This window comes from Chelonoidis abingdonii, chromosome 17 (assembly GCF_003597395.2).
Source record: "Chelonoidis abingdonii isolate Lonesome George chromosome 17, CheloAbing_2.0, whole genome shotgun sequence".
Lineage (NCBI taxonomy): Eukaryota > Metazoa > Chordata > Testudines > Testudinidae > Chelonoidis > Chelonoidis abingdonii.
In genome coordinates, this window is record NC_133785.1 from 6,757,118 (window position 1) to 6,771,185 (window position 14,068).

The window sequence follows — 14,068 nt, forward strand, 5'->3', positions numbered from 1 at the left end:
TGGCCAAAAGCTGAGACATGTGAGGCTGCCGATAATGTTTTTTTGAGTAAACCCGGGAAGCTTCCTTCACAATGCACGGAGGTTTCACCCCAAGTTTCCCAACCTCCACCCTAGAGGACTGATTATACCAGCCGGAAGAAGGGAGGGCGGGCTTGGTGAGCGTCAAAGCCACTGTCCTGGATGAACCCCGGACATCCAGAGCTAAGTACAATCAGTAAGATGGCCCCCAAAGATGAAGCTGCTGAGAGAGAATGCCTGAGGCAGCAGCAGACATGGAGGAAGACCAAGCAGAAGAAGTGCCATGGGCAAGACAAGACCCTTCATGGGATGTACCATCGACAGATAGCTGAGGTGGCTGACATTGGGGAAATCCTACCAGTGGCTGGAAAGGGCTGGACTAAAAGACAGCACTGAGGCACTGATCATAGCCAGCACAAGGAACAGGCACTGAGCACCCAGATCCATTGAAGCAGGGGTCTACCACACTAGAGAGACCCAAGGTGCAGGGACTGTGCAGAGAGGCCTCAGAGACCACAGTCCAACACATAGTGGCAGGTTGTAAGATGCAGGCAGGAACAGCATACACTGAACGGCACAACCAAGTGGCTTGGCATTGTGTACAGGAACATCTGCCACAGCGTTATGGGCTAGACCCTCCCAAGACCAATGGAGATTCCACAGAAGGTTGTGGAGAATAGCAGGGCTAAGATTCTGTGGGACTTCCAGATCCAGACGGACAGGCAGGTACTGGCCAATCAACCAGACATCGTCGGTAATTGACTTAAGGACCAGAAGACGCGGTGGTGATAGATATAGCCAGTGCCAAGTGACAGAACATCAAGGAAGAAGGAATATGAGAAAGCTGGAGACGGTACCAGGGCCTGAAAGAGGAACTATGAGAGAGATTTGTGGAAAGTGGCGGAGGCCAAAGTGGGGTCCCAGTGGTGGTAGGTCAGCACTCGGGGCTGTGACTCCTACGCTGGGTGAGTGGCTCCAACAGATCCCAGGAACAACACATCAGAGCTCTCTGTCCAGAAGAGTGCAGTGCTAGAACAGCTTAAGAGATTACTGCGCAGAACCCTTCGAAACTCCCAGGCCTCTGGGTAGAGCCCCTTTTTTTTCTGGGGTTAGGGGAGGGAAAAATGCCACCCCATGAAGGGAGAGGGGAATTTTTTTTTTTTTTATATAAAACCTAGCCAGAATGAAAGATTTAATATGGACTGTCTCGGTAAAGTAAGAGGTTTCACACCAAGTGTGCGTGTAACGCCGACAGACGCCGGTTGTCGGCAGGCAGGATCAAACCTCGGACCTCTGGAGGTTAGTGCCTGTTAGCTAAGGCTGTAGAGCAAACTCATTAATCTCTCTCTAAGTGGTCTTAGTGCCACTAGATGGGACAGAACACCACAGCCAAGAGGTGTGTGGGTTACATGTAGACAAGAGAAGCATATTACTGTTTTCTCCTAACTTCTGTCCACCTAGCACTGTCTACACGGGGGCTAGGTCGGCATAGCTATGTCTCGTAGGGGATGTGCATTTTTCACACCCATGAGAGATGTCATTAAGCTACTGTCAGTTTTCAGTGTGCACCAGGCCTCAGAATGAACAGCTTCCAACACTCAGTTGCAATGACTCATGGCTACAGTGAATGTGGGGGAAAAGATTGCAGCTTTCAATATAGAATAGTCACTTCTATTGACTAGGAGACCGTAAAATAGGATTCCCTGGAGAAGACGAAGATCACTCATTTAGCCTAATCTAAGTAAGCAAATAAGTCTTGAAGTAATTCTCAGATCCTACGCCAAGCCTGCTGGCAGCACATAAATGAAGCTAACCCTTAATGTTTGTAAAAATCAATTCAATCTATCTCTGTAGAGCCAAGAGAACCCTCCTGTACATTCTGCACATGCTTGCAGCCTAGGGAGGCCCCCTTTGGGCTCATTCTTATGCGAACTTCGGAAAGGAAACTCAGCCAAGGCGTTCTAACCACACTCTGGCTCAGGACAATGCATTCTTGTTCACACATCGTGCCAAGGTAAAGACGTGCTCACTTACTCCTATTCTAATTAAGTCACAATTAAAGGCTGCTGTACTGTGCTGAGACCCTAGTACTTCAGCTGGCTGTTGTGTCATAGTCCAATTTATGTACACTGGTGAAAACCACAGACAAATTCTGTGCATCGCTTATAATGTTGCTTAGAACAAGAGCTGTTCCTTGCATACTTAGTGGCCCAAGGGGCCATGGCTAAGGATAGTGCATCAAAAAAATAAAGGGATTCACCCCTAGAAACCACAAAGAGCAGGTGTGGGACTTAACGTTTCACCAGGCTTGGCCACAAGAGTTAGGAAAACCATTAAGAGATTGGTTTTAGCCAATGCTGCCATGTGATGCAGAATAGTAAAGGGTGCACACACCCAACTGGCAGATGTAGCAATTTTTGCCTTATGCAGTAGTAGTTTCTCCATCTGGTTCTTCTCAGAGAGAAATATTGGCCTCTGTGATATACCTACTGCCTGGAGGTGCGTGCTAGGTAAGGCTAGTACTTCTTGCTGTTCCATGCCACATGAAGATGGCCCAGATCCAATGTGTCATAGTCAGAGGTGAAAGTGGGCTGGTACAGCGTACTGGTAAGAAGCCAGTATCGGCCTGTATGCAGCCCACATTAAAGAACTGGCCGCAGCACGTCATTGCCCCTTTTGCCTCCCCCAGGCCGCTGACAGTCACGCCTGGTCGTAGTTGACATACTTCATTCTTGACTTCATTACAGTTGTGGCATGTACGGTGTAGTCCAAGTTGGAAGAAGTCAGGAGGGAGGGGACTGCTATCTGGCAATGCTTTAGCAACCTTTGTTCATCACAAGTTTAGGTTGTGTGCCCTTGGAGTAAGGATCTGTATTACCTTGAGACTAGCATGAACCTCTTGTGGCAATTTCTTGCAAGGCAGTAGGTCCTCGAGCCAGTGCTTAAATTTGTTCAACATGTGCTTAAATTTAAGCCCCTGAGTAGTCCCATTGAAGTCCATGGTCTTAGCTGCTTATAGTTTAACATGGTCTGAAGTATGTGGCTGAATCACAGCCTAGTTGAACAGTCACAGTGATAATGGGTGGTCTATATAATTATTATCTAGTGTTTTGTCTAGCATTTTTCCCTAGGAATTCTTCTCTGTGAATGGGCTTTACACTTGCCAACAAGCCTTTTGTTATTCCTGCCTGGACTTAAGATGCGCACATGTTCCAAGTTATAGAATACTTTTAGTCAAATGGATTAGCACATTTGTCATTTCTCCCAATCTATCATCATTTTGGTTTTACATTTCCTCACACTATGCAATAAATTTCTTGCTGAATCAGTCACATGTTGATTTATTTTATCAACTCCTTTGATGGCTTCCATGGAGTTTTTGTTGGTTGTAGAGGTTCCATTTCTCTAGGACCTTCTGCATACACACGACCCTTGATTTTTTTCCCCACTCATTCCTTTAGTGTAAGCTGTGTCAAGCCCATGGAGTGGTTTTGAATTAAGAACAGGGATGAGTGAATCAGTCCATATAAAGAACCAATTGAATCTTTTCCCCCAGTCGAAAATTAATTTTTTTCGTTGTTGTAGAAAATTCTGGTGTTTCTAAATGGTCACATTCCTTTGGATATCTTGGTTTCTGCCAGGCCCCAATACTGAAAAAAAAAGAGCTGTGTCTTTCCCTATTTCCTGCCAAGCTGGCATCAATAAGTATCAGGAATCTCATGTGAAACTAGAGATTTGAAGCGGAACTGGATATCCCTAAAATTCAGATGTTTTCAGCTCTAGTTCCTTCTCTCTAAGAAACCCTGCTTGTATTTGAGAGTTCCAGCTCAGTTCGGCTTAAAATGAGCATCCAGGGCTAGATCCACAAAGGGAACTTCAGCTCAGGTGTTGCAATACCTACTGCTAGGCATGCTGCCCCCTTGTGGAAGCCACAGGCACGTGTCAAGGTGCCCTATATAAGGCACAGGGAAAGTCACAACCCCAGCATGCTGAGTGGAGCGATGCCTAATCCTGCTAACAAGGAATGCTGAGGAGAGAGCTGTAGCTTAAACCTCACCTTTAAAGGCAGTGAGGCACCTAACTTCAGGTTAGATGACAACACCTTCCTCTGCTGTGACTTCTCAGCCATGAACCTTCTCCTGCGCATAGGTACCAAAGCAAGGTCCATCTTTTTTCATTAATAATGAAGAAGCAGGTGCTATTGGTGATACCCCTCTCTCTTCCCAGTAATTAGAGCATTTCAGTCTGCCTGATTAGTGAAGGGATTTGCCCCCAGGTCTCCTAGCATCCATGGGAGCACTCTAGTCTTGGGTGGGGCTCTTTCTCAATCTCTCCGGTTGATGCTGTTTAAGAAATACTTCAATATTCATTGGGCTAGCAACAGAGAGAGCATGACTGTATAGGCCAGTGGTTCCGACAGTCTCCTAAATGCTAGGAGACTCAGGCCTGGTCTACACGGGGGGCGGGGCCTCGATCTAAGGTACACAACTTCAGCTACATGAATAACGTACCTGAAGTCGACGTACTTAGATCTGCTTACTGTGGTGTCTTCACTGAGGTAAGTCGCCTGCTGCTGCTCCTCCATCAACTCTGCCTGCGCCTCTCACTCCGGTGGAATATGGGAGAACGCTCGGCGGTCGATTTATCATGCCTCCACTAGACACAATAAATTGATCCCTGCTGGATCAATCACTCGGGAAGTAAGTGTAGACATGCCCTTAGAGTCAAGTGCCTAGTCCAACAGTTAAGTCATGGCTTCTACTGGAGAGACTGAGCGAGAGCTCTGCCCCAAACTACATAGTAGCTCAGTGATTTGGGCACTCACCAGGCTGATAGGAGACCTGAATTCAAGTCCCTGGAATGAATCTGGCTGTGTGTGGCTGTGAGTCTCTTACCTTGACATTGAGTGCACTAATTCCAGAGTTGGTATAAGGTATAAGGACACTGGCACCACTGGTGCTGGAATACTGTACCTAGTTTGGGATATGTCGTCCCCCCCACACACACAGACACACCTTTTCTGTTCACCTGTCTATTTTGGAAAAGGTTAAACAATAATAGTATCACGTCAGGGTTTTGTACACTAAATCAAATAGGTCACTGTAAGTCAAATGGTCCCGCTAATGAAGGAGTAGGGCGCCATCTAGTGGCCAGTTACATTCCTTGGTTTAACAGAACACTAAACATGCAGGCTTACAGCAGCTCTTGCTTTAAAAGCACCTGTCCTGTGAAGAAGATCAGTTTTCTGAACTTGAACTATGGCGTTAGATGTGTGTGAAATGGAAAATTTACCCACACCCATTTCATAGCTTTGGCGTGTTCCCACATCCATTTCCACTAAGCATAGCTTGCACAATTTCATTTACACTTTGGAAGAGACTAAACAAAAGTTATAAAACTTTAAATGGGGGGGGGCACTGAGGGCCCAAAGGCCATGTTATCCAATTATTTAATTCTTTGATGCAAATATTCTGCTTTATTACTAGCCTCAAACACTGAACATAGAGAAAGTATCTGATCAAAGCAATTGAGACACAGCTCATCAAAAGTCACTGGGCATGAAAGGAGGTGGGAGGTGTGGGGGGCTAGTCCCAGCTGTAAGAGGGACATGCTCTAAAATCGTACCCCACCACTGAGGCTCAGTTTCCCTAGCTGTTAATTGGGACTAATGGTACTGTCCCAGGAGGACTGTTGTAACCCATACACTGCCTGGGTGTGGTGGTCTGTCCCATCTAGTAGCTGCCAGACCACTTGGGCAAGCAAGAGAGATTAATGAGTCTGCTACAGCCTTAGTTAAGGCCTATACGGCTTTTAGCTCATGCAGTAGAGACTCATGCATTTAGCTTCAGAGGTCCCAGGTTCAATCCCGCCCACTGACAACCAGGGTCTGTCGCTGTTACACTGTGAAGCTTAGTTAATCAATGTGAGCGAAGCGCTTGAAGACTTTGGTGCAATACTTACTTTAGCAAGACAGCTCTTCCAATGTGTAAGTTAAAAGTCCTGTTAAACAATATACTACCCTGACATCAAAACACATGGGTCCAACTTTCTCTCTGATGGAGTGCCACTGAAGTCAATGGGATGAATGTATGTGTAGTTTACACCTATGAATAGGAAGGTGATGCAGGTATTATGGCAAAACAAACTCACGAATACATCCCCCAATAAAAGCTATTTTTATGGCATTCAGTGGAATTGAGGTTTCTGACTCTGAAGAAGCAGAGGCTATTTGTATCCTTTAAAATGTTACTTTAATTTCAAGGGCTGCCACCAAATTATCCTACCGCATATTGAAGCAAATGGGCAACATACATCAACACATGCTGCTCAGAGTACATAAACGCAGCTTGAGTGGTGCTGGTGACTTTAGTGGAACTCCTCACATGCTTCGTGTCAAATGTGCTTTAGTACCTTGATGAATCAGGGACAAAAATCCAGGTCATGGTGCAGAACTATTTCTGTATCTTTTTGCAGCACTTTATGTAACATGCGTGATGCCATCCTTCCCTTCTGCACTGCCTTCTCTTCTGTTTTCAGCCACTGGTGTTCTGTGTTTTTTAACCCAGTGCTAGCTGCACCAGTCGCTGATGAAGAGGGAAGGTCCCTTGCTCCTTTATTAGTTTTTCAGACACGTAGTCGTAGAAAGTGCGCATGACCCATATGTGAAAATCCTGTATAAATTGCGCAGCATTTTCTTTACTGTTTTAAGTGTAAAGTCGGTTAGCTGTTTAACCTTTTGAGAGGTGCCACATTTTGGATTTGTCAGGGTGCATGGTTTTTTGTGTTGCCAGCGTGCTGTTAAAAAAAATGAACTGTATTAATTAAGAAGATGCACCAAACTCAATCCCATCACTGACAACTTGAGAAGATGGAGCCTGTAACACGGCAAAAACAATTAATTCATTTATGGCAATGCTAACCTTTATGTTCCATTGTGTCTGTAACATTTAGGAATTATGTTGTGGCTGTGATTACATCTAAGATATTGCCAGAAGGAGCCGCTAATGGAAGTGAATGAGGCTTTGTGGGAGCAAAAGGCAATGCAGGATAGGAATTCTCTTAATCCAAGATTCCCACTCTCCTCCCTGCCATTGCAAACCATCCTCCATCTCCTGGTCTGTACACCTGATGCAACCAGCTCTTCTCCCACTCTTGCTTCCTAACCCAATCCGCAAGACCAGGACACAGCAGCTTCTGCAAGGGAGGGAAGGCAAGGGGGGAGGGAGGAAGTGCTGGCAGCTATAGGTGGAGATTACGCAGCTAGGGACAGGATAAGATACTGAACTCAGTGACAGATTCCAATCACTACTTCAGGAAAGACTGGCTAGAAAACAGCATGAGTTGAAGCTGGGAGATGGGTTGTTAGACCTGATATAAATTTATTGGAAAAATAAGGCTTTCCTGCTTTGCTCTGTCACTGCTTTCAGCCTTGCCTCATCCTCTGTGGAGTTATTTCTCTCTGGAAACAACTCTCATACATTTTGTGCTGGAGGTAAAGCACCCAAGCTGTCTTCTTTTTAATGTTTCTATTCATTGTTTTTTAATCTTGGCCTCTGATTGTTGGACTGAAAATACATTTGATATGTTTAGTATTCAAGCAAGGACGGGTAAACTGGTTCAGGAAAAATAAAAGCCCCCAGTTTCCAAACTGTCAGCACTTCACAGGCTTGGCTGGGTACTGAGAGAAAGCTTAGTCCCAGGAAATTTTTCAACCCAATTTTGCAGATGTAAATCCCAATCCTGCAAGAAGAACTCGCAGGTGAGCCTCCGTGCCTGTATGTAACCCCATCGACTTCAACATAACTCCATCTAGACATGGGGGAGGAGAGGTATCCATGTGGAGCAGTCCATCTGCTAAACCTTCCTCAGACTCTCTCTGCCCCAGTCATGGCGGCCTTCTCTAACCCATGAGGAGCCACCACAGCTTAACAAAATGAAACAAAGAATCATGCTCTGCTCTGTACTATCTGTCCCATTCTATCGTGTTGATTTCAGTAAGGTGGCACATGTATAACATCTCATCATTGGGCCCCTAATGATTAATAAATGAACCAAACACGATTCTATACAAAACCTGAAATATTTTACTTTTTTTTAAACTTTGATCTAAGTTTACTTAGATTTCATGGACTTGATACAAGAGCATTTGATATGAATCAGTAAATAAAACACTGTAATAGATAGCCACAATAAACTTTGTTAGAAATGTACATGTTGCGAAAATAATAATAAAAAAAACAGCATGATGTCTGGGTTATAGTATATAAATGCTTAACAAGAACAGTATACTAGGGAAGCTTAAAAACCCTGCTCTGCATAAATCTGGGGCCCTATTCAACTAACTTTATCAGACTCCTACCACTCAGAATCTATGTCCCACTGTAATAGTATAAAGGTTAGTTTATAAGGCCTCAGGTGTTTCCTGTAGCTGTTTTTTTTTCCCCCATGGACATCACATCCAGGTAATGTGTATATAAACAAAGCTCATAAGAAATGTACAAATATAAAAAGCTACAAACATTAATAAATTACATCATCACAAAACACAGAAACACTTCACAAGGTGCTAGTAAAATAACTGTATCCCCTCATAATACAAGAATTAAAACAAAGAGCTGGTATTAAAGTTGAAGATTATTCTTCAAAATGTGTCTTAAATAGATTATTTTCTACTATTTGATTCTGTATAAGACATTTTATAAGGCTGCACAAAGTTTTACTTGTTTTCCAGGCAACGCCCAAATCCACCCCCCCCAACCCCCCAAGAAAGTGAAACAAAAACAAAAAAACCTCCACCCAACCCTTTTAAAACCAAACTAAAATACAACTGATAATACTCAGCAATGACTTGTATATATGTTAATGAAGTAGTCTATAGAAAGAAATGTCTAAAGATACTTTACTTTTATAAAAAAGAAGTTATTTAAAAAGCTATTTACAAGCTACATTCTATGAAAAATATGCCTTAGTAAACACATCTAAAAATTAAAATACGGGATTGCCTGAGAAACAAATTTAACCCCTCAAGTGTTTATATGCAGACAAGCAGTTTAATGTAAAATAATGCACTCTACACCAAACACTAAAAGAGTTAAAAGACAAAAAAGTATCCAGTCAAATTGTCAATAAGCTAAACTTTCCCACTATCTGACACCTGGATGCATGCAGTTCTCGTTCCCAAAGTAAGTGTATCTCATAAGAAGTGCCTTGATATAAATGTCAAAAACTGCACGTGAAGAAGCAGAGCTTGACCTCATGTACTGCAGTTAAAGTGACTGCAAGATCTGCAACATATCTTTGTGTGCTTTGATTTTGACACTGACACGAGCTACTGTACCATCATGTGTGTCAGTTAGCAAAAGAAACTGGCCCTCAGGCATAGAGCTAAAACTCCCAACCAGTTATGAACGCAGCAGTAAACCAGCTCCCACTGTGCATAACAAATGCTGCATCGTGCACCTAATATTGTCCAACCTGCAGCTATCTGAGAGGGATGGAGTAGTGCCCAAGTGCAGTAATGGTTCCTCCAACACATCTAGATCATGATCAGGGTGAGAATGGAGTTTCACATTATGCAGACTATCTTCTGCATTCGCTATAGCATGGGGAAATGTCTCCAGCCATCAAAGTTAAGGTCTCCCACCTTTTAATATTATTTGTCAGACAAATGAAGAATTTTTAAATTTAATCTCCTGCTCCTTGACCAGATACCTCTTTAAAGATAGTACTTGTTTTTTTTTCTTTAAGTGAAATGTAACTGAAATGAATGTTCATTCTGTTAAAACAACTGGTTTCCACTTATGAACAAGTTAAAGGGATACTTTCCTAAAACTGGAATGATCCTCAATTTCTTGGATTATCATTAACTTTTTGCGAACTAGTCACTCTCAGCAATTTGAGAAAGGACATCTATATTAAAAAATATTTATAGCAGTATTCTGTACACTTTAACTGCTGAAAGTTAAAAACAATTATTAAAGTGGTGGCAAAAAGTTAACTGGTATTGTCCCTAAGATGATGCACAATACTACTGAAGTTCTTCAAGAGTTGAAGAGTTAGTGTCAGCTCAGGAATTACTGAGCTTTGATCAAGTCCCAGTTTTTGAAATATTAAAGGAGAAGTTTCCCATTCCGATGGATTTTCAAAATCTTCCCAAGCCTCTGCTTTGCGGTAGCCATGCCCTTTTTTGTACGTTTTCCTGAAAATTGAAAAAAAAAAATGAACATGTCAAGAAACAGCAGCCACAGCAATGTAGAAACAGCAAAGCAGGTTCACTGGATACAAAAACAGAAGCACTAACTTCAGTGGTTGTGTAAACAGGTGCAATCACACTCATGTCTGATTTCCACCTGAAGAAATTACATTTTGGATATGTATACCACAAATTCTCAACGTTAACATGCTGTGTGTGTGTGTATGTAACGCATCGATCAGAATGCTCTAAAGAAAACCAAGCACTGCCATACATTGCAATCTGTGCTGTGTATCCCAACCTATACTATATTGTCTTACTCCGGGTGATTGTCTTACTATGGATTTTGACCAAGTTTCATTCAGGATTTTTCTACTATCTCGGTTTCATTCTTAAAGTACCATTCCCTGTTTAACCGTGTTCGTGAACCAAAGTACCCAAGAGACACATTTGAAAGCAGGCACATATTTATTCTATAGGGGGCTCTCTTCAATTGTCCAAGTATCTAAAACTCAGTGCCAGATAGTAAGATTAGTGCAACTCACTCGCTAGGTTTAAATGAATTTAAGATGGTTTCCAAGCACTGTGCTAAACCCTTGTGTGGTGGAATGGAAGCAGTCACAAGAAAGAAGTTTTTAAAAAAATAATTCATCGAGATTAGAGCGTTTAACTGTGCACTTTAAAAGCTGCAGAGGTTGTAATTGTATCTCTTGTTGCATTAGTTTAAAGAAAAAAACTGTGTGCAGTTTCAAAGACTGAGGTTCATTTTTATTGTATTTCTTCTTTAAAAATATATTCTATTTGACAAGGTTTTGATTAAATTCTATAATAGCTGGCAGCTTTGGTATAACTGGGTCCCTTTTCATCTGTGGCCATATTGTGACATTCATCATATTCACTTTGACACATCTAGGAAATATAGCAACTTCATCCATGATTTTACACAGGGCCCATCACACTTTCATGTACTTGTTTTCTACTTTTTGCTTGCACGTCTGTGTAACTTACTTCCCTATGGATTGTCATATAAGTGACACAAAACTGGATTTTTTTAATCCATGTACAATCAGACAAGAATGCACTAATGCAGGTATTCTGTCCATGTCATCCAGTTGTGCCCTGGTAGCTTGACTCTGAACTAGCAAAATGGCAGGCAGGCTTTGGCTGAGCCTAGCTTCTGATCTTACTCAACTGAATGAGATTCAGCTGTCCAAAGACTGCAGTATCAGGCTCAACTATCTCCAAGTATTTCCATACATTACTAAAAATAAATGATAATATGGATATAGTTGTGCCTTTCTTCTGGGCAGTTTCAGAACCTGGAATATATCATTTCCCACATTAGCAAATGGGGAAAGTGAGGAACAAATAAATTTTGACTTGTTCAAATCCACAATGAGCCAGAGGCAGAGTTGAGGACAGATCAAGTCATGTCCCCTGACTCCCAGTCCAGCATGTGATCCACCAGACCATAGTGCTGTGTTTCTTAAATGTACATAAGCATAATATTTGCTCACCCCTTTGTTCTATTTCAGCAGTGAAACTACTGCAACTTGGTCATCTTTGTGTTTGCGCAGCTGGGAGAGAGAGCAGTTGGTGGGTACAAATGTATCCTTGACACATTGCTCTCCTATGTAATCATCCTATACTGTTTCACAACAGCTCTGACAGAATGTGAACAAATCTGCATTCTGAACATTTAAAATGCTATAGACATAAACACCACTGAGAATCAGGTTATGGAAATCATGTGTTAGAAGTTACAGTTAAAACCTATTCATGTATAAAGTTGCAGGTGCTGTTTTTTATGCCGCCAGCATATTTTTTCTCTAGACATGTGTCTTCTGCTGCCTCAGGAAACCACAGTGAAAGTGTAACTAAGATCTTAGCTGCATGTCTAGCCAAGAACTGTATACTTTCTGGTCAGAAAAGTACATTAGTAAATGGACATAAATGCTCAGTTATCACTTATCTTTACTTTTCATAGTGTGTGTGTGTCATCTGGATCAGGTCCTTGATGCGTGCACATGCACACGTACACACACACAGATATGCGAACTATGCGCTCTTATTTTTGTGTATATAACATACATACACACTCAAATAAGGGAGCATAGCTGTTCGGTTTGCATATAGTTATACACATTTCTCCATGAAGGGCCTGATCCAAGCCCATTAAAATAAATGGGAGTCTTTCCATTGATTTTAGTGGCTTTAGATGAGGCCTCAAGGTAGGCAGTGACCCTGAGTGTACTGTTTTTACTGAGTTTAACTGAAGGTGAAAAGCATCTTTGTGGTTTGAAAGGGGGAAGAAAGAAAGGGGGAGAGGAAATCATGTTGCTGTTTTAAAAATATTTTCTCTCTCCCGCACTGGACTGGATCGAGCTCTCTTGGACATCCCAGCAGAGCAGTGATGGCCCAAAGCTAGCTGATTTGGCTTAACACTGCTGCCTCCTTTGGACTGCCCTTAAATCCCCATTAAATTCAGCCTTCTAGGCCTTGTTTTACGAACCACCACACGGCTATCTTACAAAGGCATCCTAAAGCCTGCTTCTATTAAACAGGCGCCCAGAGATGTCAGAAGGAGCTGTTCATTCACTTTCCTTTCCCAGAGAGGTAAAGCATTTGCTTATTTGGCAGACTGATTCATCACTCAGTCAGGGAGTAACCATCATGAGTCCTTGTCTGATCCCCGGGCACTGCATCCTAGCACAAAGCTTGGACAGGCTTGGACACCTTGCCTGCTGTATTTTGAGCGATTTCTGATTTTACTATATAACCCGGTTCATTTCAACAGATTAACTTGTGGTGGAACATGAACATATTAAGAAGTAAATTGAATGAAATGTTTAATTTTGCTGCTGTTTGTGCCAATGGCCACATGTATTAAAAAAAATTCCTGTGCGTCTTTCTGGCTTTTAATTGGCTTTGCTTTCTGGATCCAGAGTTTGCAGTAAATAATATCCTGTTAAGAAAATGTTACTGACAGCACATTTAGTGATACAGATGTTTTCAAATTAAGCACATAGCATACAGGACTGTGTGAAATCACACTATCTCCACTGTAGTCATACAGTTATAAAACCATGGGAAATATAGTCACTTAAATGATCATAAATTGCATCATTGCTCAATGCTCAGCTTCTACTGTAAATAATTACAGAATTTGACCGACCTCTCTCTCTCTCTCACACACACACGTCCCTCCATCTTTTTCTTGACATATGTTCTTATAACTTCCAGGTGGGCTCAGAGAGGGATAGCGGAAGGCAGGAGGGGAAACATTTGACTCAAACAATTCCTCAGTGTAAAAATAAAATTCCAATTACAGAGAGTAAACAAAAATATTGAACAAGAAGTTGATTTGCATAGGTTTTTTTAGGTTGTTTCCTTAAGCACAATAATTCCTAAAAGTAGTTAAAATATTTGCACTGTTGAAATTCAAGAAGCCTTCCAATGTAGGAAAGGCAACTTTGTGACTTAAAATATTCTGTGCACACACATGTACAGAATAGGTGCATTGGAATTTTATCTGTACTCAGGTTTACAGTTGAAATCCTGACCCACTGAGTCAATGGAAGAAGAAATATATGGAAGAAAGTGGAAAAACACAGAGTTTCTGAACAAGCGAAGAGGAAAATGTGACAGGGTCTGTTGTGAAGAGTTTTTTAGATACTGGAGGAGCTGGACTGTGATACAGAGATGAGTTCCTTTAAAACAGCGAACGCAACCTATAGAGTTCGCTTTGGCAAGTATTAGAGATTATTTTCCCCATAAGACACCCACACACAGCGGAACACATAGGCCAACAATGCTAACCCAACTCGGTGCTCATAGTCAGATCCCCAACTGGTGTAA

General features: G+C 42.1%; 1 protein-coding gene across 1 annotated transcript in view; it reads right to left on the reverse strand.

Moving 5' to 3' along the window:
• Positions 1-8,079: 8,079 nt before the first annotated feature.
• Positions 8,080-14,068, reverse strand: part of PHF2 (PHD finger protein 2) — a 148,225-nt gene continuing 142,236 nt past the window's right edge. The window contains 1 exon segment of the mRNA XM_032799599.2: positions 8,080-10,216. Coding sequence (XP_032655490.1) covers positions 10,128-10,216 — 89 coding nt within the window. The 3' untranslated portion in view covers positions 8,080-10,127.